The 24,427-nt window shown below is 36.4% G+C and overlaps 3 protein-coding genes across 3 annotated transcripts; 2 read left to right on the top strand and 1 right to left on the bottom strand.

Annotated features, from left to right (window-relative positions):
- The first annotated feature begins 4,271 nt into the window (after positions 1-4,271).
- LOTGIDRAFT_222072 (hypothetical protein) lies at positions 4,272-7,389 on the top strand. Its single transcript, XM_009066530.1, has one exon. The coding sequence runs from the start codon at positions 4,490-4,492 to the stop codon at positions 7,199-7,201; it is 2,712 nt and encodes a 903-aa protein (XP_009064778.1). The 5' UTR covers positions 4,272-4,489; the 3' UTR covers positions 7,202-7,389.
- A 1,153-nt stretch (positions 7,390-8,542) lies between these two features.
- LOTGIDRAFT_132061 (hypothetical protein) lies at positions 8,543-14,111 on the top strand (the record flags this gene model as incomplete). Its single annotated transcript, XM_009066531.1, has 7 exons — positions 8,543-8,635; positions 9,635-9,758; positions 10,356-10,462; positions 11,123-11,219; positions 12,273-12,360; positions 13,039-13,173; positions 13,994-14,111. The coding sequence occupies 7 exons, from the start codon at positions 8,543-8,545 to the stop codon at positions 14,109-14,111; spliced, it is 762 nt and encodes a 253-aa protein (XP_009064779.1).
- A 3,374-nt stretch (positions 14,112-17,485) lies between these two features.
- Positions 17,486-17,806, bottom strand: LOTGIDRAFT_131976 (hypothetical protein; the record flags this gene model as incomplete). Its single annotated transcript, XM_009066532.1, has 1 exon — positions 17,486-17,806. A coding segment is annotated over one exon (321 nt), but the record flags the coding sequence as incomplete, so codon positions are not given.
- Between the last annotated feature and the right edge of the window lie 6,621 nt (positions 17,807-24,427).

The raw sequence follows: 24,427 nt of genomic DNA on the forward strand, positions 1-24,427 counted from the left end.
ATGCTTAGTCTAGTTCAATGGTAATTGATGAGCCTTATTTCTTTCCAATTTTTTAAAGATGGGTTCCCTTATTTTCATTTATGAAAATGAAAATACTAATACTTATATGAATAGAAAGTAGAGGTGTTCTAATGACTTGGAAAAATACCAGTTTGTCTCACATGTCCATAATTAATTCATAATTAGCTAAATTACCAGTAGAATTCCAATGAGTGGCCAGTCAAGAAAGGTCAAAAAGTCTTTTTTTGTTTATCCAGACTGTACATACATGGACATTTATGATTGGTTAAAACTCATTATTATATGCAATAAGAACATAAAGATATGATTAAGAATACATGATAATTCATTAGAAACACCTATTAATCACTTAGTTTGCTTAATTTGACACTAAAAAATAAGGAAACCCATCTTTAAAAGGTTTCAAAGGTTTGATTAACAGAGATGTCATGTTGTATATATTCAACTTTCATGGGATAAAGTTGGGTTTACACCTGAATCAAAACATAAACACAAAAAAATGCGCTCTATTTCGGGTTGGTATAAGTAATAATTAACAATATTAGTCTGCCTTGTACAGGTACAATAACAATATAGTTTTTCTGTTTCCATATCTCTAACACTTAACATTTTTTATGACATATCGTGGGTGACCGCTTGAAACTTCGTATATGCCATATTTGGTCATTTTGACTTTTTGGTACCGTTCGAAAGCTCGTAAAAGCGTGGATCTTGTGATCAAAACCTCGTATTCTTAGCTTGATTGTAAATAACTCAAAAAGCACTAATTAAATAACACGTATATAAACAGTCAGATTTAAAACCTTGTAAAATATATTATTATACGAGGTTCAATGTTGCTTTTCTGCTGATGAAAATGAAAAACCTCGTATACTGTATTATTATACGATTTTTTGGTTCAATATGGAGAACTCAAAATGTTATACATGGTTTATATTTTCAAAGAATGAAAACCACGTATAGCGGTAAAAAAAATAATAAAAAAGATTTTAACAAAATACGTGTACAAATAGTTTTTTGCGTTTTTCTCGAAAAGTAATTTCGTTATACGAGGTTTCAAGTGGTCACCCATGATATTGTCTTTGATATCATAGATTGGGTAAAATTTGTTTTGAACAGTGTTTGCAATTATGGCTGTCGTCTGTACATTTTATTAAATTGCAGACAAACTAAATGTCTTTTAAGAAACAACAGTTTTATGGATATGGGCTTCTTATCAAGTGATAATTCGTATATTGAAACGTTGTGTTTCAAAAATAAATACAAGTCTATATCCATAAAACTGTTTTTTCTTCAATGTGCTGTGATACTTCTAACTGTTTTACAAGGATTAAACTAAATGTCATGTTTTTATTTTGAAAAGTGATACTGGTAAATTAAATTGAGTCAATAAGAGTACATTATAGTTTTATAGATAATTTATTTTGGATTATAGAGAGATTCTGTTGTATAGATAAGTCCACTGATGTACAAATTTCACCCTAGTTTAAAAATTTCTTAGTTCAAAATTTTTTGAAATCTTAAGAGGTAGTATATCTTTAAAATAACCTGTGCTGGGCAACAGAAATGCAACTGAACAGCACAATGGGTTCTTACAGCAGACCATTCATTTAAGTTGTCTTTTGTTTTGTCATTTGATTTTGTATATTATGTATTGGATGAAGATAATGGAAATATGCCAGACTTGCCTTAAAGTGCTACTACGTCTTAGAATTAACATAAAATTGAAGAATTTTAAACTTGGCCAATAAGAGCCAGTAGATATACCTGGTGTCATAAATAACATAACAGGATCCTTATAAAATCTGATAAATCCAAAAAACTTAATAAATCATTGTAATTAACTATTGAAAAACGCTTAATATCAAGATTAAGCGTTTTTCAATAATTACTTAGTTTTATGAATTTTCTAATTTTCTAGATTTTACAGGGATTCTGTTGTAACTTTATGACACCAGGTAAGTTCACTGATGAATATATACTCATATTGACCATTCTTGAAAACTTAAATTTTATGTTCATTCTAAGACGTAGTATCACTTTAACAATGTTAAACTAATGTTTTGTGCTAACTGAGGATGTGTATTTTTATATTGATTTATCAAAGAATATGAGTTGACAGCCAACATCTAACCCTTGATAAATCATGTTTATATATTTATTTCAAACTTTTTGAGCTAATTATTCAATTGATCATGTTACATAGTCTGCCAAAGCTAATGCTAAAGAAGTGAACCTATCTGGGAGACACACCAGTCTCCTCTCACTTCCATTTACCGAGACACTCAACCAACTCAGCACCAACCCAGACCTAACACAGTCTACAGCCAATAGGCCCTCCATTTAACTCCATTGGATTATCAGATTGCAAACTTTCCAATGGGATCAATGACAAATCTAAAGTTGGACACCCCCACTTCTTTCTTTGTTATACACATGGAGTAAGTCATGTGAAACCAAAGAATAACGGTGCACAGTCTGCCCTAAAACTTTGAATTTTAACCCCCTTGTTATTCGTGGTTTTGTACATTGAAACTCCTCAGTTTCCATCCAAATTTCCTCAAAATAGCAATGTGATCCAATATCTATTTTAGATTCAAAATGTATGAAAGTATCCCCCGCAAAAACCTCGTTTTATTATGTTTGTACGTGTATTTTAAAACACTTTTATTGTTTTTATGTAAGTAGTTTAGATATATATATTTTTGAAAGGCTGAATAATATTCTAAATATATGTTATCCATCTAATGGCCCAAGCAGATGACTATCTACCCCATTGAGTAATCAACTTCGTCTTATACCTTGAATGCAATAGCCACCTTTCGTGTGTGACAGAAGTTTGTGAATGCCTCAACAATGAACATTATTTTACATTCTTTTTGTCATGGACTCCGATTGCTTGTTTTCGCTGGCGTACGATCCAATCAAATTGCTGCATTCTGTGATAGGTTATGATAACGTGGCTATTCCGGTCAAGGTAGGTCTATGCGACATTGTATACAGTACAAACTAACAGTGGAACTTTTTATGCTTTACAAGGACATTCTTTCCGATCTCTGAAGGATCTTTCCGCACATCAACTTTACTGCACACAGTGATCGGCACTGGTAGATAGCAGAAGTCGGCCCAGTATGCGTTTTGATAATCATATTAGCCACAAAAATTGGTCGGAACCAATCATGTTGTTGGGGGACCGGTCCCGGTACACTGTCTATTGAATGCATTTGCTTCGACTAGGTCTTGGGAGTCGCGGTGGCTCAGTGTGTTAGACGCTTGCTCGCTAACCTGAAGGTCCAGGGTTCAATCCCGGCATAGGTCGAGATAATACCTTTGGATTTTTCAACCTGGTTTCCCCCTGTCAGTGATGCAGATAAGAGGGGCTGACATGAAAAAAGCGTCTAGTCGTTCGGATGGGACAATAAACCGAGGCCTTGTGTGCTTACAGGATGTGTACGATAAAGATCCCTCGACAGTTGGAAATCGAAAAAAGGGAAGGCTAATGCCGCTGTTCTGGCAAAATTTCCCTCATTGCACCCTGCATGGCGTTGCCCGTCTTCATTAGCCCACATGGTGCAGAAAAGTAGGACGTAGGCTAAATCTCCATTCATTTCATTTCATTTTTCCACTAGCTCTCAATAGACTAAAAATAGGACACACACGTGGTTGTCTCTTGTCAATCTATTCAAATGCTTTAATTATGCGAATCGAGTTGGTTTACCACTTGAGCAATACTTAACACTAACCTATTCAAATGCTAACTGTGTGGTCTAGTCTAACAGTGACTAACTCACTACATGACCTAGTAGGCTAGGTGCAGAAAAGTAAGACGTATAGGGCCTAGCCTAAAACTCCCTTTCATTTGATTTATTTATATCAATACGGGATATCCACTATCGTATACCGTACCTCGTCTATTTGCATCTTTTGTCGTGTACCGATTATAATAAATGTTGTCGGTTTACCAGCAGTTAGATACAGGTCCGCTCACCCGAATGTCTTCTATAGACAGCCTACAGGAGGCGACCTTTGGATTGTTCATGCGAATTAGAGTAGTCACTGTTTGTAGAGTTTCCCTCATTGTACGCCTAATGGCGTTGCACATTTCCACGAAGATCAAAAAAGCAATCAATAATATCAACGTTAATGTTGCTAAAGTGTAGTAGTTATTGTAATTTCTTAAATCCGAAACTACGGTTATTCGATGAATGAAGGTGAGATTTCTAGCTCCGTATGAAGCTCTATGACGTCACGAAACTGTGACGTCACATGACAACTCCAGGAGCCACTTCCGTTGTTACTTCAACGTCAAAAATGGCTGCCTGGAAGTTTATTTTCAAGGGAAAAATCAAATAATTGAAGAAACAATTTTGTGAATAATGGCTATTTACAGTTGGGATTGTGTATCGTAAGTTCTTCCGTACCCAAGAACACAAACTTTGCAAACAGTATCTAGTCTAGTCTGTTTAAAATGGCGGCCGAGGAAGTTGAAGGCCCGTCGCGAGTGAACAGCGATACTGTTCAGACATTCTTGAACAAAAATCCCGAATACGTTGAAAAATGGTTGAAAATGAACGCTACTCCCGATTTAATGAGTAAATTAGCTCCAAAGAAACCACCAGCAAAGATAGAAGCCCCCAAGTTTCTGAATGTGGCCAAAAATGTTGTCACAAACAAACTTTTAAAAACCTTTCTGGATGGAACAGATCAGAAGAGTTTAAGTGACGTGAAAGTCATGGAATCGAGTGATTTGAAGGATATGAGGGGAGAGGAAGTGTTTATGCAACTAGTTCGAGACATCGCGTGTGAATTGAATGTGGATGTCTTGTGTCATAAGATTTTAAGGAACGTGAGTCTTCTGACACATAGTGATCGGGGCAGTTTGTTTCTATCTAGAGGGACAACAGACAATAAATTCCTGGTCTCTAAACTATTTGATGTCACAAAGTTCTCCAATTTGAAAGAGTGTTTGCACGATGACGAGAAAGCTATTAAGATTCCTTACGGAAAAGGTATTGCTGGGCACGTTGCCCAAACTAAAGAGTACATCAATATCCCAGAAGCCTATGATGATCCGAGGTTCAACAAGGAGATTGATGCCAAGACCGGATATAGAACACACAGTATCTTGTGCATGCCAATTTTAACTGCTGATTGCGAGGTCATTGGAGTAGCACAAATTATAAACAAAACAAATAGCGACAACCATGCTTTCACTCCGGAAGATATCAAAATATTTGAAAAATATCTCATATTTTGTGGGATCGGTATAACGAACGCACAGCTGTTCGAAATGTCTGTCAAGGAATACCAACGAAACCAGTTGCTATTGACCTTAGCTAGGGGTGTGTTCGAAGAACAGAGCAACTTGGAAAGACTTTGTCAAAAAATTATGGTAAACGCTCAGGGTATTGTGCAGTGTGAACGCTGTAGCATTTATCTACTGCAGGATTTCATTGATGCTAAGGTCAATGATAACGGCGAAACATCTGCAGATACGAAACTTGGTACCTATACCAGTCCTAACGACGTGGTATTTGGTAAAGCGTTTGATCTGTTCGCTACAGATACCGAGAACTTGGTCGGTTTGTCCAAAGCTGATATTGCCAAATCAAAAAATGCGGATTTGGGTAAAGGTGTGGTGGTTAATAAAAAGTTAGTCAACGTTATAGACCTTGAGATGGATCCTCGGTATGGAAAAGCATATTTTGTTGATGAAAGCGGCTTTAAGACCAAGAGTTTGATGTGCATGCCCATCGTGGATAATAAGTGTAGAGCTATAGGGTGTACACAACTCATTAACAAAAAGAACCAACAACCCTTCACAGAAAACGACGAGAATATCATGGAGGCTTTTTCAATATTCACCGGACTTGGAATACACAATTGCCAAATGTACGAAAGTGTCTCTAAATTGATGGCAAAACAGCGAGTGGCTTTAGAGGTATTGAGCTACCACGCTGGACCACCGGTGGAAGAGGTATCTAGTTTGGTCGAGGCTGAGATCAAGAAGCCAAAGGAGTATGATGTAGGCCTATACCATTTTGATTTCGATGAATTCTTTATGGACGAGTTCGAAACGCTATGTGCCACTATGTGTATGTTTAAAGAGTTGGACGTGGTGAACAAATTTAATGTACCTTACGATGTCATTTGCCGGTGGGTATGTAGCGTCAAAAAAAACTACAGAATTGTCACGTATCATAACTGGCGTCACGCTTTTAACGTCGCGCAAACCATGTTTACAATCTTGTTTACTGGTGGCCTCTCAAAATTTTTCAATGATTTGGACATGTTTGCTCTGATTGCAGCTTGCCTCTGTCACGATTTAGACCACAGAGGCACCAACAACACCTTTCAAGTCAAAGTGGATTCACCACTCGCTGCACTGTATTCCACATCAGTTATGGAACATCATCACTTCGATCATTGCATCATGATCCTCAATAGTGAAGGCAACAACATCTTCGGAAGCTTGCCAGCAGACAAATACAAAGCGGTTCTCAAGATTGTCGAACACGCCATCATTTCCACAGATTTGGCCCTGTATTTTGGGAAGAGGGGGAGTTTCAAAGCTCTGATTGATAACGGAGAGAAAGACTTTTCCTCCGGAGCCAACAAAGAAATTTTGAAAGCTATGATGATGACGTCATGCGATGTAGCTGCTATTTGCAAACCATGGGAGATTCAGTTCAGAACAGCTGATTTGGTATCTGCAGAATTCTTTGAGCAGGGTGACATCGAGAAAACTCAGCTGGGAGAGGCACCCATAGCTATGATGGATCGAGAAAAGAAAACAGATCTTCCGAAGATGCAGATGGGATTCATAGATGCCATTTGTACGCCAGTTTATGATCTTTTTGCAAAACTTGACCCTAAAATGAAGCATCTATACAACGGGGTCATGGATAATAGAGCTAACTGGGAAAGACTGTCGGAAATAGGCATGGAAAATGTGGAACAACTAAGCGAAGAAATAAACTCTGGTAAAATGGGTCAGAAGAGGAGTACCCCACAGAAAGTGGTTTCAAGATTGTCGGATCCTATACCAGAACCAGGTTTACCTAGACCCCCACCTCAGGTAATTACTGGTAAACCCAGCCACCCCAATAAGTCTAAACCTAACAAAACCAAACCGCCACCGTCTGAAAAGAAAAAATCCAAAACCTGTATCGTTTTATAATGAATCGTTTTCATGGGACATCTTGAACCTTGCGCTTTTAAATTGAAACCATACGGTCGAGTATATATGTCAAGGGTGAACTGTTTAAAACCTGTGGACGAGAAGTTACTTCTGCTTATGTAAGATTCTCTTGTGTAGTTATACGTTCGATGTGTATAAAAATTATAAATATATTTATGTCAAAGGCATCCTACCTTTTTTTCTTGATCCCAGGCCTGTGGGTTTTTTCCAATCAAGCTATTGGGAGATTTTGAAGAACTACTCATCCACCAATCCCTCCATTCTATGCTTATCATGATCATTCTGCAGTGGGTTTCAGTCTCCATTGAATATCTTGTCATTTTCTATGATATCCATGACCGTGCTGTAAGAGAATATGAAGAACTAAGCAGAGATCGGTCTTGCTTATTTTGCCTTTGCTGTTGAAAGGATTATTTAGGCGTCAAGACTACCTCTTCAAGTCTTGCAAATAACCTTCAGAACCGTATTTCAATAGTCCAGAAGTTCCAAAAATGAACTTCATGGCGTCGGTGAAGAGATAAAGAGTCCTCCTAACAACCCGCCTAACCCTTCCACGTTCAACTCCCCTCCTCCAACTGGTGGTGTTTTGAGCCTTGAATATAAATAGTCATCAGAAGAACCAGAATTGTACGAAAATCAGACAATCCCTTCGAAAATACCCAATGCTAGACATTTCAAATCCATTTATGAATTTAATTTCTACATGGCAAAATCTGTAGACAAGGCGAGTCGTCAATAGAACTTTTAAACGGGAATAACTATGAACATACATCAATAAAAAGGCTTAACTATTGACAGCAGTCTAATTAAAATTAGACCAAACTTCCGTTCGTATTTTATTAGTTTCGTTTTTAATGTTTTATTAGCTATTAGCTTTGTACGTAACCACTACAGTAAGGTCTAACACTGTCCTTATCAACTTTTCATTCTGTTAACCTTTGCTTGACCTCTGTTTTAACCAATCTCGTGGCTGCCCTTTCCAGAGACGGGATAATGTGACGCGAACAATAGGCGCATTCCGGGGCGTATTAGACTTGATAAGCTAGTGAGTGTTAACACTATTACTGATTAGCTGAGCTCAGTCCTTTTTCTGGTATTAAGGTACGATTGATCAGACCGAATGGTGAACGTGCACCTTTGATTTAGAAAGGGTCAGTCGGCAAAGCGAGACAGTTGAACAAACGTAGGTATGTAAGTATGACAACACTGATCATCCCAAGTCTATAAATAGACTTATATATTTGAACAGGATCAAGAGGCTACTGCGAACTTTTTAATTGTACTTTAAATGTAGAGACATTTGAAAAAAAAAGCTTGAAAATGGAGCTGAAAGGTAAAGTCGCCATTGTTAGCGGGGCTGCCGAGGGTTTCGGGAAAGCATTCGCCGAAGTTCTTTTGTTAAAGGGATGCAAGGTAAGAAAACCCCTTTTATATTTTAGAAAATTACTTAATCTTAATTCGTATTAGTGGTTGGATTACTATTTGAAATGTACTCAAACGATAAAAGGGGATAGAAAAGAAGCCCCTCATATTATCGAAGAACGGCAAATTTCCTGGTAACGGTTCAATCAGACATGCCTTCATTGCATCTGTATACAGGAGTGGTCATTGAGGTAGGCTACAATCGAGGAAATCGAAGAGTGAATTTTGTGCTCACTCTTCCGGAAAAACTGATGTCTATTTGGGACTGGTTTGTCAACTTGACACCATTATAAAAGATCGTCCACGCAGTATGGTATAGGCCTACTACTTTATAAGTAATTTAAATGGGCACGCCATACTAAAATATTGTTGGTGACTTCATAAAGATATTTGGTTAACACGTCGATATGCAGTGCTCAATTCTAGCTATCTGTATCACTGCATAAGGAATAGTCTGGTTAATTTGCACTTAAAGATGGGTTCCCTCATTTTCATTTATGAAAATCAAAATGCTAATACTTATATGAATAGAAAGTAGAGGTGTTCTAATGACTTGGAAAAATACCAGTTTGTCTCACATGTCCATAATTCATAATTAGCTAAATTTGAAGAGAATTACCAGCAGAATTCCAATGAGTGACTGATCAAAAAAAGGTCAAAAAGTCTTATTTTGTTTATCCAGACTGTAAATACGTGGACATTTATGATTGGTTAAAACTTAAATTATATGCAATATAATAAATAATGATATGATTAAGAATACATGCTAATTCATTAGAAACACCAATTAATCAAATAGTTTGCTTAATTTGACACTAAAAAATAAGGAAACCCATCTTTAAGAAACGAATAATATTATAATTGACGAATTTGCGTTTTATTTTGTGATTATTCGATCTACGAAGTCGGATTTTAACGATTTCACGAATAGCGCTATATTAAATTGACTGCAAATTTGTCTTTTGAATGTGTCCTTTCTTATTTCGCCAGGTTTGTTTATGTGATATCAATGCCCCCCTCGGTCAGAAAACTACTGGTATTTTTGAACAACGTTTTGGTAAAGAAAACGCCATATTTGTAACATGCGATGTTACAGTTGCTGAGCAATTTGCAGGTAGACATAAACTTATTGCCTTCCATTTTTTTTCTGTAATTCCTGCAATTCCACTAAAACTAAGTGTGACAAATCGCAAAATATGCTTTATCAGATCGATCGCCTTAAGTTGGAAAGATGCAGCTTGATGCTATATAAGTGTATCCAATACACATAATTTTTTTTAAGACAACCTCTTTACAACCCCTTTAATATTAAATATTGTTTCGTTGTTGTACGATACCCATCATTGAAGTCGGCTACATGTTGGATAATGCAGCATTCAAAATACAACAAACATTGCATTCGGTTATTCTCGGCAGTTTCCGTAAGGCCGAATCGGAATTTGTTACAGAACGATTAGCGCATAGCTTTTACGGTAGGCAGTTTGCTAATAGGACTGAATGTCTGTTATGCATATCACCTAACACAGGAAGAAAGTTGACTGGCGGAAGTAACAGTGTAGTCTTAGACCACCCGCCCCTGTCTATAACAATCCAACTACCAACTAGGCCCTACTACTACTACCAACAACTACTTAGTTTGCGATATCAGCATCCACTGGAAGCGAACGTTAACTTGTCATCTACCTACCTATCCCTATACATTGTCTTTCAGATGTTTTTAAGAAAACAAAGCTTGAGTATGGGAAGATAGATATTGTCGTCAATAACGCGGGAGTTGCTAACGAGAAAGAATGGCGGCAGACGATAATGGTCAATCTGGTAAGGCTACCTTAAACACAAATATAAACATGACCATTTCCAGGAATATGATGGGTAACATATATTATAAAATGCTCTAAAGGATTAATAACGTGGAACTGAGGTGGCAATATAGCCTGTTTTAAAGATGTGTTTCCGTGTTTTTTAGTGTCAAATAAAGCAAACTATTTGATTAATTGGTGTTTCTAATGAATTATCATGTATTCTTAATCATATCATTATGTTCTTATTGTATATAATAAAGAGTTTTAACCAAACATAAATGTCCATGTATGAACAGTCTGGATAAACAAAACAAAAAGACTTTTTGACCTTTCTTGATCGGTCACTCATTGGAATTCTGCTGGTAATTCTCTTCTAATTTAGCTAATTATGAATTAATTATGGACATGTGAGACAAACTGGTATTTTTTCCAGTCATTATATCATCTCTACTTTCTGTTCATATAAGTAAAAGAATTTTCATTTTCATAAATTAAAACAAGGGAACCCATCTTTCTAACTTTACTAAAACTTCTTTTGTGGATTATTGGTTTCCTCTCAAAAGCACACACCGTATGTCCGTGAAAGTAGGGTACCCGTCGGATTTAAGAGTCGGTCCGATCCCCGTAAAAGCCTATGTCTGTAATTGTTCCCTATTTTTTGACATTTGTATTACAGATAGGTTCAATGCAGGGTACAGAGCTAGCTGTAAAATATATGAGTAAAGAAAATGGCGGACACGGAGGTGTGATAATTAACATAGGATCGGCAACAGGTACATCTTGTATTAGCATTCCATTTATTTAAAGTCTCGTGTATGCATCAATCCAAAAGATAGTGGATCACAGCCATATACGCTCACCACAGCATGCGGATGGTAAATATTCAAGATTTTGGGGCGAGGGCAATAACTCTGCTTCTAACGGTCGAAAATAGCTCAAATTCGAACTTGATCTTCGTTTTATGAATATGTATACACATACCGAATTTCAGTTGATTTCATCAAAAAATCTAGTTTTTAGTGCGTTTACAAGCAAATGTTGACGGAAGGACAGGGGTGCCGACAATATACGTCCACATAGAGAGATGTGGGCGTATAAAAACAGAAAGTAAAACTAGGCCGATGCCTTGAGAATAAGCGTTGCTTATGATGGATTGCAAAAATGAGTGGTTTCTTCGTAGCGAGGACCAAAGGGCCGAGGCTCCTTGAGGCCTGGAAGATTTCAGATGGCATTAGATGGACTCAAAACATTGAGAGTGCTAAATTTAAGACCCTTCACAGGCCTGAGGTAGGGGCCCAATGGCTCAGCCCTTCAATATGCCACTGGTTTTGGACGTCTTGAAAAGACAATGATAGACTAATTTTTTGAGAGAATTTGCTCCTATTAACTACCCCCCTTACCCCTGTAGTAATTCAATGTATACATGTATATCACAATGATATGTGGGAGCCGCGGTGGCTCAGTGAGTTAGACGCTTGCTCGTTAACCTGAAGGTCCAGGTTCAATCTCGACATAGGTCGAGATAATACCTTCGGATTTTTCAACCCGGTTTTCCCCCTGTCAGTGATGCAGGTAAGAGGGACTGACATGGAAAAAGTGTCTAGTCGTTCGGATGGGACAATATACGGAGGCCCCTTGTGCTACAGGCTGTGCACGTTAAAGTTCCCTCGACAGTTGAAAATCGAAAATGAGCAGGCTAATGCCGCTGTCCTGGCAAAATTTCCCTCATTGCACCCTGCATGGCGTTGCCCGTCTTCATTAGCCCACATGGTGCAGAAAAGTAGGACGTAAAACTTCATTTATTTCATTTCATTTGACAATTTCAGGATTTGAACCAGTGTTTTTTATGCCAGCATATGCTGCCTCAAAACATGGACTAATTGGATTTACAAGAAGTTGGTCTGTAAGTAAACGGTGTTGGGTTTCCACACCTTTGTTTTCTGGCACTATTCAACCCCTCGACATGCAAATGTCGATCAAAAATCACAAAATGTTTGCACAGTCGACAGACATGTCAAAATCCACAAGCAAGATTTTATCATACTACTTTTGAACTTTTCCATGTTGGATTTTCATTCGAACACCAAACATGGATAACTAAATTCGAGCTTTTATCTGACAATATATTGAAGATGGGTTTCCTTATTTTTATAGTGTCAAATTAAGCAAACTATTTGATTAATTGCTGTTTCTAATGAATAAGCATGTATTCTACATCATATCATTATTTTCTTATATTGCATATAATTAAGAGTTTTAACCAATCATAAATGTTTATGTATGTACAGTCTGGATAAACAAAAAAAGACTTTTTGACCTTTCTTGATTGGTCACTCATTAAAATTCTGCTGGTAATTCTCTTCTAATTTAGCTAATTATGAATTTATTATGGACATGTGAGACAAACTGGTATTTTTCAAAGTCATTAGAACACCTCTACTTTCTATTCATATAAGTATTAGCATTTTGATTTTCATAAATGAAAATAAGGGAACCCATCTTTAAACAAATACACGTCATCGGCGGTTGATAAATATCTTGTAGTAGGACTTACGGTGAATTCTCTTGCTTTTACTTTTAGCAAAATCCCAGCAATGAAGCTAATGGTTTAAGATTTGCTTGTCTCTGTCCAGCGTTTGCCGAAACCAACCTAATACGATTTACAGAAGGGACAACCTTATCCAATTCTACTGCTGAAGCTTTGCTGAAAGAAATAGGCGTCGTCAAGTAAGTTCATTGTTACATTTTTTACAATGAGGGCTGGTGTCATTTCGCTTCATGGTTTGTCAATTCAACTAGGACACCAATTAGTTAATAGGGAGCCGCGGTGGCTCAGTGAGTTAGACGCATGCTCGCTAACCTTAAGGTCCAGGGTTCAATCCAAGCATAGGTGAAGATAATACCTTCGGATTTTTCATCTCGGTTTCCCCCTGTCAGTGATGCAGGTAAGAAGGACTGACATGGACAAAGCGTCTAGTCGTTCGGATGGGACAATAAACCAAGCCCCCCTGTGCTACAGGTTAATGCCGCTGTTCTGGCAAAATTTCCCTCATGGCACCCTACATGTCATTAGCCCACATGGTGCAGAAAAGTAGGACGTAAAACTCCATTCATTTCATTTCATTTCTAATAGCTGTTAATACTAATTCATAATTACCTTTTTTTAAACAATTCGGTATGAAACTTAGTCACCTTTCAAAGAGTCAACACTGCTAATAAAACTCGTCATCTTTGCGAAATTGTTCGGATGGGACAATAAACCGAGGCCCCGTGTGCTACAGGCTGTGCACGTTAAAGATCCGAAAAAGAACAGGCTAATGCCGCTGTCCTGGCAAAATTTCCCTCATTGCACCCTGCAATGCCCGTCTTCATTAGCCCGCAAGGTGCAGAAGAGTAGGACGTAAAACTCCATTCATTTCGTTTCATTTCATTTCATTTCTTTGCAGAAATTGAGATAACTAAGCGTATCAGCTTAAGCAGGCTTATATGCTCTGGCCATGTTCGAGGTTCGATATGTATATTTAACAGGATTGTCCGCTATTTTCAGGATGTCACAAGTCGTGGAGAGTTTCATGGAATTGTTAGCAGACGAGTCTAACAATGGTGCCGTATTGAAATTAACACTAGACGACGGGGCAGAATACATGTACAGGGATGCGCGTTAAGCTTAAGAGTCGTGTTCTGTCAAGGGCATTACGAGTCTTCCACTTGCAGCCCTTGATCCGTATAAGTCATATTTTTGTCACCACATTTGATTAGTAATTTTCGTTCTCAACCAATAAGATTCATTATAGCAAAATATTGCACGAAAATGATTCTTCGGAGCTGTAAAGTTATGAGGACGTATATTTCCGTATCCATCTCCGTCGATCCGTCGGTCCTTTCGTCCACAATAGGTTTGTTGTCTAGGTTGATATGGGTGAGATCTATTGACTCTGGTCACCAACCGGTAAACGTTTACAAGCCTTGATATACTGAGAATATAAGGTAAGTGGGCGTTGCCGCGGTGGCTCAGTGAGTTAGACGCTTGTTCGCTAACCTGAAAGTCCAGGGTTCAATCCTGGCATAGGTCGAGATAATACCTTCGGATTTTTCAACCCGGTTTCCCCCTGTCAGTGATGCAGGTAAGAGGGGCTGACATGGAAAACGCGTCTAGTTGATCGGATGGGACAATAAATCGAGGCCCCATGTGCTACAGGCTGTGCACGTTTAAGATCCATCGACAGTTGGAAATCGAAAAAGAGCAGGCTAATGCCACTGTCCTTGAAAAATTTCCCTCATTGCACCCTGCATGGCGTTGCCCGTCTTCATTAGCCCACATGGTACAGAGAAGTAGGACGTAAAACTCCATTCAATTCATTTCATTTAGGTAAGTGGGCGTATCTTTTTTGGCAACAACTTGCTACCTGAAGGGTTACATGTGGACGACTCTTGGTCCCTTTGACAGAGCAAATGAGCTATATTATACATATCCAACAAGACATTATAAGCCTGCTGTAAAGGCATGTCATGCTGTATCCAAAACATCTACCCCCTTTGCGATTGTGTTTCTCGCGTATTTGAATCGGGAATAAAAAATTTTTATTGAGTTGATCTGAACTTGTTGGCCTCCTATCTCGACTTATTCTGTTCCCTTATAGACAGATTTGATGTCGACCCAAAGGCTATAGAAGGCCTATAGGAAAATGATTGGTCGAATCGGTGACCAATCCATTCTTTACATGTCGTGAGATCTGGGATGAGTGAAGAAACGCATGGAAAATGAACAGAAAGATCAAAACGCCTGTTTACATTGGCGTTCTGTGATCTGGGCCAGGCCCGCTTTAAACGAAAATAAGCGTTCGCTCTCTAATCAAAAAGATTACAAAAGGTCCACAAGGATCCAAAAGGGCGGACAATAACAATAATTTTCGATCGATTCGATACGTAAGTTGTAAACCCTGCACCTCTTATTGCGGTGCCAGGCCCCGATTAAATTGGCTCGCTTTATTCCGTTTACACTAGTAAAATTCACCGGAGCCGAGTGTAAAAGTGGTAATCTTTAAATAAGTACATTGCCTACTATCTCGGATTTATTGATCTTTCTTCATGTTTAGTTCTTAGCAAAATGATATAAAAAAAAATTAATTAATTATTGAAATCGATAAAACAAAACAAAGTAAATTTTAAGACGCTTTGTTAAAAAAATTCGTGCAATATTTTAAGTGATAAAAAAATACATAAAAAAAATACATAAAAAAACCACATTGCACAGAATTTCATTGGACTGACGTGCAATAATTTGAGCAAACAATATGACGAGTAAGTAAGCCTAAGTATACTCGATACCAAGTAAGTTTCGTTGAAAAAAAGAAGAGAAATCGTGCCTTTTGGTGAGCAAACAATATGACAAATAAGTAAGTATTCAAATAAGGTGTCCAATATCAATCAAAAACAACGCAGATATGGAATTTGAAATTTGAAAAGTGTCAAAGGTATTTGAAATTGCACTTCACTAAGGATACGAAAATATGTCAAATTTGGGATTTGGGTTAACTTCTAAATCTACCACAAGATTAAATTTAAAAAAAATATGCGTCGGTCTAAGCTTTACTAGCTCCATTAATGAGGGCCGGTTGGAACATGGCGTAATTATAGCTTCTTCTTTTCCTGAAAAAAGGCACATGAAATGAAATGATAATGAATCACAAAAAGATGAATAAAAATACGTTTATAACCAGACAGAAATAGTTGCGTCTAAGTACGTCCTGCGTCCACATTTTCAACATTTTCAACATTGCATGTAAGTATGCTTATCTTGAGCGTCACCTGCTTAATTCAATTCCTTAGATTCATTACAGACCAGGGATCCGCGGTGGCTCAGTGAGTTAGACGCTTGATCGCTAAATTGAAGGTCCAGGGTTCAATCCCGACATAGGTCGAGATAATACCTTCGGATTTTTCAATCCGGTTCCCCCCTGTCAGTGATGTAGGTAAGAGGGGCTGACATAGAGATAGCGTCTAGTCGTTCGGATGGAACAATAAACCGAGGCTCCATGTACTACAGGCTGTGCACGTTAAACATCCCTGACAGTTGGAAATTGAAATAGAGTAGGATAATGCTGGCAAAATTACTCTCATTGCACACTACACGGTGTCTTCATTAGCCCACATGGTGCAGAAAAGTAGGACGTAAAACTCCATTCATTTTTTTTTTCATGACTCACCTGCATTTGCAGAGTGCCATTGCTGAAACGGTGACAACTGTAATGGCTACGAGTAATAGAGTAACACCGGAGAGTATGGTATTTCTTCTGGATAATCGAAGAACTGAAAATAAGAGATTAGTATCAATTTCATTCAAGTGATACTACGTCTTAGAATGAACATAAAATTTAAGTTCTGAAGAATGGTCAATATGAGTATAAAATCTAGAAAATTCATAAAACTAAGTAATTATTGAAAAACTCTTAATCTTAATATTAAGCGTTTTTCAATAGTTAATTGCATTTTTATTAAGTTTTTTGGATTTATCGGATTATATAAGGATCCTGTTATGTTATTTATGACACCAGGTATATCTACTGATGAATATATGCTCTTATTGGCCAAGTTTAAAATGTTTAAATTTTATTTTTATTCTAAGACGTAGTATCCCTTTAATTCACATTTATATATTTTTTTTTCTAATTTTTTAATCACCGTAAGATTAGTAGCAATTTCATTAATCTACAAATATTTCGTCTGTTTTTTCTGTGGATACTTGACAAAATAAAATATCCGGTATGGTGAATCAAGTAAAAAAAAAAAAACATATTGAATCAAGGTAAGAAAAATCATTATATTTCTCAGTTAGAATAACAAAATGTTTTCAATGGCGTTACAAATCCTAAATAGTTAATTACTATTAATAACAAGTCGAGTCCCAAATTTCGGAAAGATCCTTGACTTGTTCGGGAAAGGCCTTATGAGTTTCTACTTACGGTGTCTGTATCTTCTCTCCCAATCATCTGCTGGACGTGGTTCATAGGTAGTTGAGTACCACCAAGGACGAGTGGTTCTATCCCACCAAGGACGAGTGGTTCTGTCCCACCAAGGTTGGGTGGTTCTGTCCCACCAAGGACGAGTGGTTCTGTCCCACCAAGGGCGAGTGGTTCTTTCCCAATAAGGTCGTGTGGTCCTGTCCCACCAAGGTCGTGTGGTCCTGTCCCACCAAGGTTGGGTGGTTCTGTCCCACCAAGTACGAGTGGTTCTTTCCCAATAAGGCCGGGTGGTCCTGTCCCACCAAGGTTGGGTGGTTCTGTCCCACCAAGTACGAGTGGTTCTTTCCCAATAAGGTCGTGTGGTCCTGTCCCACGAAGGACGAATGGTTGTTTCCCAATACGAACGCGTGGTCGCGCCATTTTCTCCATGTCCATGCATACCCTGGCCAGTTGTGGGAGTTTGACTCTTATGTGGACATTCCTTGCTGTTTCCTAAAACAAAAGACATATTATGATTGTCTCTGAATGTGGTCCGTAGTGTCTTGATCCGAAATCCTAATTCAAATCATGACGTCACTATCGCAAGTACCATTAACTGGCTATGTCCCCTACATATATGATAGTTTAAAATAATTTTCGGAATCTCTAACGGTAACCATATTTCCAAATATAGCTGGCCTAGTGTGTCCCTTTTTTTAAAAAAGAATTAATTTGGCATCATGAAATGACCTCTTTTCAGTTTGAAATGTAATTATAGTATACGATCTTACCGAAGCAGTAGCGAGTAGAACAATCCTGGGTTGGTGCTAGATAATAAGCATAAAAAGACGTGCAGTTTAGGACGAAGATCGGAAATGTCTTTTCACAACAGCCGGATGTTCCGGCCATACACACTGTCAACTCTACGATATCTTCACTTACTGATGGCAGAGAGCCTGAAATAGATTGAATGGATATAAATGTTTAATGAGAGTCAAAATACACAGTTTGGATACAATTAATGAATGAGAGTCAAAAATAGATTGATTGGATACAATTAATGAATGAGAGTCAAAAATAGATTGTTTGGATACAATTAATGAATTAGAGTCAAAAATAGATTGTTTGGATACAATTAATGAATGAGTTAAAAATAGATTGATTGGATACAATTAATGAGAGTCAATTAGATTGTTTGGATACAATCAACGAATGAGAGTCAAAAATATCAATGAATGATTGATTGAATAGATTGATTGGATACAATTAATGAACTGTTTGGATACAATAAATGAATGAGAGTCAATTAGATTGTTTGGATACAATCAACGAATGAGAGTCAAAAATATCAATGAATGATTGATTGAATAGATTGATTGGATACAATTAATGAACTGTTTGGATACAATAAATGAATGAGAGTCAAAAATAGATTGCTTGGATACAATTAATGAGAGTCAATTAGATTGTTTGGATACAATCAATGAATGAGAGTCAAAAATATCAATGAATGAGAGTCAAAAATATCAATGAATGAGAGTCAAAAATAGATTGTTTGGAATGAGAGTCAAAAATAGATTGTTTGGATACAATTAAAGAATTAGAGTCAAAAATAGATTGTTTGGATACAATTAAAGAATTAGAGTCAAAAATAGATTGTTTGGATACAATTAATGAGAGTCAATTAGATTGTTTGGATACAATCAATGAATGAGAGTCAAAAATATCAATGAATGAGAGTAAAAATAGATTGTTTGGATACAATTAATGAATTAGAGTCAAAAATAGATTGTTTGGATACAATAATGAATGAGTCAAAAATAGATTGTTTGGATACAATTAATGAATGAGAGTCAAAAATTGATTGTTTGGATACAATTAATGAGAGTCAATTAGATTGTTTGGATACAATCAATCCAATTTTTGAATGAGAGTCAAAAATAGATTGTTTGGATTGAGAGTCAAAAATAGATTGTTTGGATATAATTAATGAATGAGTCAAAAATAGATTGATTGGATACAATTAATGAATGAGAGTCAAAAATAGATTGTTTGGATACAATTAATGAATTAGAGTCAAAATTAGATTGATTGAATACAATTAATGAATTAGAGTCAAAAATAGACTGTTTGGATACAATTAATGAATGAGAGTCAAAAATAGATTGATTGGATACAATTAATGAATTAGAGTCAAAAATAGACTGTTTGGATACAATTAATGAATGAGAGTCAAAAATAGATTGTTTGGATACAATTAATGAGAGTCCATTAGATTGTTTGGATACAATCAATGAATGAGAGTCAAAAATATCAATGAATGAGAGTCAAAAATAGATTGTTTGGATATAATTAATGAATGAGAGTCAAAAATAGATTGATTGGATACAATTAATGAATTAGAGTCCAAAAAAGACTGTTTAGATGGATACAATTAATGAATGAGTCAAAAATAGATTGTTTGGATACAATTAATGAATTAGAGTCAAAATCGATTGTTTGGATACAATTAATGAATGAGTCAAAAATAGATTGATTGGATACAATTAATGAATTAGAGTCAAAAATAGATTGTTTGGATACAATTAATGAATGAGAGTCAAAAATAGATTGATTGGATACAATTAATGAACTGTTTGGATACAATAAATGAATGAGAGTCAAAAATATCAATGAATGAGAGTCAAAAATAGATTGTTTGGAATGAGAGTCAAAGATAGATTGTTTGGATACAATTAATGAATGAGAGTCAAAAATAGATTGTTTGGATACAATTAATGAATGAGAGTCAAAAATAGATTGTTTGGATACAATTAATGAATGAGAGTCAAAATTAGATTGTTTGGATACAATTAATGAATGAGAGTCAAAAATAGATTGTTTGGTTAGAGTTAAAAATAGATTGTTTGGATACAATTAATGAATGAGAGTCAAAAATAGATTGTTTGGATACAATTAATGAATGAGAGTCAAACATAGATGGATTGGATACAATTAATGAATGAGATTCAAAAACAGATTGTTTGGATACAACAATTAATGAATGAGAGTCAAAAATAGATTGACTGGATACAATAATTAACGAACTAGAGTCAAATATATATTGTTTGGATACAAGGATACAAGTCCAATAAATGAATTAGCGAAAAATAAATAAATATCTCACCGTTAAACCATAAAGGATTATTTGCCCCACACTGTCCAATTTCGGGGCAAACTGTCGGCATTTCGACCGGCTTGTAAACTGGGTCTGTATCGGAATTGGCGACTACCTTGTACCATCCTGCAGGTCTTTCACTGTCACAGAGACCCGGGTGCGCTTGCTGACCACCCCTACAGGCCACGTCCCTTCCTCCATTGTCATACAGTGTTTGACTCACCCCACATACATCTATGCCTGAAATAAAATGGAGTTTTGCGTTACAGGAATCTGATATGACCTTCAGTGGGGGTACTTACACGATAATGCTTTTAAAGACGGGTTTCCTTATTTTTTAGTGTCAAATTAAGCAAACTATTTGATTTATTGGTGTTTCTAATGAATTATCATGTATTCTTAATCATATCATTATGTTCTTATTACATATAAATAAATGTTTTAACCCATCATTAATGTCCATGTATATACAGTCTGGATAAACAAAAGACTTTTTGACCTTTCTTGATCAGTCACTTATTAGAATTCTGCTGGTAATTCTCTTCTAATTTAGCTAATTATGAATTAATTATAGACATGTGAGACAAACTGGTATTTTTATAAAGTAAGTTATTAGAACACCTCTACTTTCTATTAGCATTTTTATTTTCATAAATCAACATAAGGAACCCATCTTTAACTCTTATTTGCAATCATCGAAAGATATTTATGGGACTGTAAAAAGGTTTTCTAAAATTATATGTGTTTCAGGGCACTTTACATCATTCAAATTTTCCCTCATATGTCTGAAGTTCCTGCAAATAGATATATGATGTCATCAAACTTAGCGAAATTACAAGACATACAAACAACTCAGTGTAGACTCCTTAGAATCCCTTTAACGTGCCCGTTGCACACAGGGCCTAGATTTATTGTTCAATCAAAAGTGTAACCTACATTAATAAATTATGCATGTCAGCATTCTAAAGCATGCGCAATAAGACGCATAGAAAACCGGGTTTGTTCGTCTGCAAACACAATGACGTAGCATTATTATTATTGAGTAATATTCTATAAATAATCCCTGACTCACTTCTGGTAAAAACAAGTCTATATTATCTGTTATTAGTCGGTCATGTGATATATCATTAGTAGGCCTATATAGACTATCGTTCAATATTATCATTAGACGTTTATTACAGACAACAAAACTGTTATTGACAGCAGATAATCTTGCTTATTACCAAAGTTCCGCTGGTAGAAATGGTTTTACAAAACTCATTTATCCATGTTAAGAAGGATGTTTCTTTATACCGCATTACTCCAGTCAACGTGTAAATGGGTAGCTGAGAGAACGGGTTCACAAAAAGCCAACCAAGCCATCTTTGTACGCTCTACCTGCTTTGTAAGGTTACGGATTATATTGTGCAATGAAGCGATATTCCCTATATTCATACAATGTACTATGCTATTTAATACAAACTGATACTTTTTGTCCCATCTAGGCACCCACATTTCAATTAACCCCGCCCATCCAATCCCACCCACCACCCATACTTGGCGTCTTCGTGAAAATGCAATAAAAAAAATTTAAATGCTCTCTATAAATGAAGACTAGAATAGTGTATTCGCTTATGAAGAAAACAACAAGATTTTGAATATAATTACGCCTACTCACGTTTTCCTTGTCCTAAATCCGCTCCAAATAGAGTGAGAACAAGGCATAATGTTAATTTTAACATCTTAATATTGTTTTTAACAGCAGAACCCTGTTAATTCTACTCTAATTCCTCCTGGTTACATGGTTTAACTTCCGTCTAGAGTAAAAGTAGGATATCACTGGACCCTTGATACGCTTCAAATCAATTCGAACGACTTTCAATGAGAACAATGTTATTTTTATATACGTTAACCTACCGCATTACACAGGGCCTTGTTAATATTCTATATTGATTTCCGTCCATATTTACTTTCTGATTACTTAAGATTATTACAGTTGAAATATGCTAACACACCTATTGATATACGTCAACCTAGCGTATTACCCAGGGCCTTGATAATATTTTATACTGGATGTATGCCCATATTTACTGTTTGATTATTGAACCCAAATATGCCCCTTCATACTTGGTATATTTTTGAAGGATATTTGTTTTATAAAGGCTATACGAGTCAGAAGACAATTTCTAGCATAAAATTATTGTCAAATTCTAAAGACAAGGAAAAGATGAATGGAACAATAAACCGAGGACTCATGTGTCACGTAATGTGAACCATCTACAGATCAAAATCAAAACTGTCTGTATCACTTCCAGAGCGAAAATAGGACACTGGAACCCTATTTCAAAAAACATTACGAACGTGCTATATAATAACTTCAACAGATATGTTTGTATTATTTGAAGACGAACCTTGCCATGTTTTAAAAAAAACCCACACACATATATATATATATCTTCAATTAATGCAAACTGCTGAAGTTAGACTTGACTACATAATATTTACTTTTCACGAGATATTATATTGTATTGCGTCATATCGCACCGATTTTTAATATTCTACGCCTCTGCATGAGTTAACCTAAAAATTATTTTAATGGAATATCAAATAGCACCATTTATATCACTGACACAGGACAATTGATAACAGTGGAACGATAAACAGCACGAGATAAATATCTAATACGTGCACGATAGTGGGTTATAATATCAGTCAGTGTGCGAACAGTGGTGGTGTCAGGTTTACGTCCGAGGGGGGAGGGTAAAATATCTGAGATTGCCCGAATTTCTAACCTAGTTATGAGATTTTTGCCCGATTTTGTCACTTAAGTCATCTTTTCTCATTTGTCTAATCTATACAAAACTATATACGTATCGGTTAACAGAGATATATCAGACACTAACATGGTTGACCGACATTTAAATCACTACGCCAGACAAAATCAATCGATTTTTAAGAAAAAGGTCATAAATAATTCAACTACACATTCATATCACATATACATGTATTTTCATTGGCTGCATGAATACACAGTTCGAGAAAGCCAAAGATGCATGTGTAAATTTTTGAACCAGCAAATAATTTTAGCCAAGGGGAAACAAGTTGTTATCCATGTTGTTTCTTTCTTTCTGTCAGTAATAATGGATAATAAACCAGGTAAATAATTATTTTGAGTGCCCAGATTTATTCAAGTTCAAAAAAGTTCTGATAATGATCTGAGAAAATATGTAACTGCGGACTTAAAATTCTATTTTGTTAGATTCATAAAGATACGGTGTATAATTTAGCATTAAAAAAATAACGAAACTAAAGTTGAAAGGGAATGTTTTCCAAAGAGGTTTCATCAGATTTGAGCTATTATGAAAACGAATCCACGTATCCTTTCCATAAAGAAATTGAATACGACGCATTTCTGATCATACCTCCTGAGGTTGAGCGGGATCGCTGTTAACACCGCAAGCGGAGCGGTACAGAGCGACACGCTAGAGAAATTCGGCAGTATTTTTTACCGCTGGTAGTTAGCAGTTGTCCACTGTTCAATTAGCGTGGCAAAGAAGTCATAGGAACGCACATACGAAATCCTCCATAGCGAATGATTGATTTCAAGTCGTTCTGCTCTGCTTTTATGTGAACGCATGGCCGCGCTGCTCCGCTACACCCTTCTCTGTGCCGCTCTGCTCTGTTTGATGTGTGAACGAACTCTAATGCATAAACTAAAAACGACATTTCGGAATGTATTAGGTTAGAGAGACGTTGTATAACCTAGATGTATTTCTACCTAGAAAAACATAGAAAACTGGTTTGACGAGCTATAAGTTTATTGTTCAATTATTGATTTCCTCAGTGCAATTTGACGTAAAGCGAGAATGATTTTCTTGGTCTTATTCACCAAGAATACATTCGT

This window comes from Lottia gigantea, assembly GCF_000327385.1.
Source record: "Lottia gigantea unplaced genomic scaffold LOTGIsca_77, whole genome shotgun sequence".
NCBI classification, from domain to species: domain Eukaryota; kingdom Metazoa; phylum Mollusca; class Gastropoda; family Lottiidae; genus Lottia; species Lottia gigantea.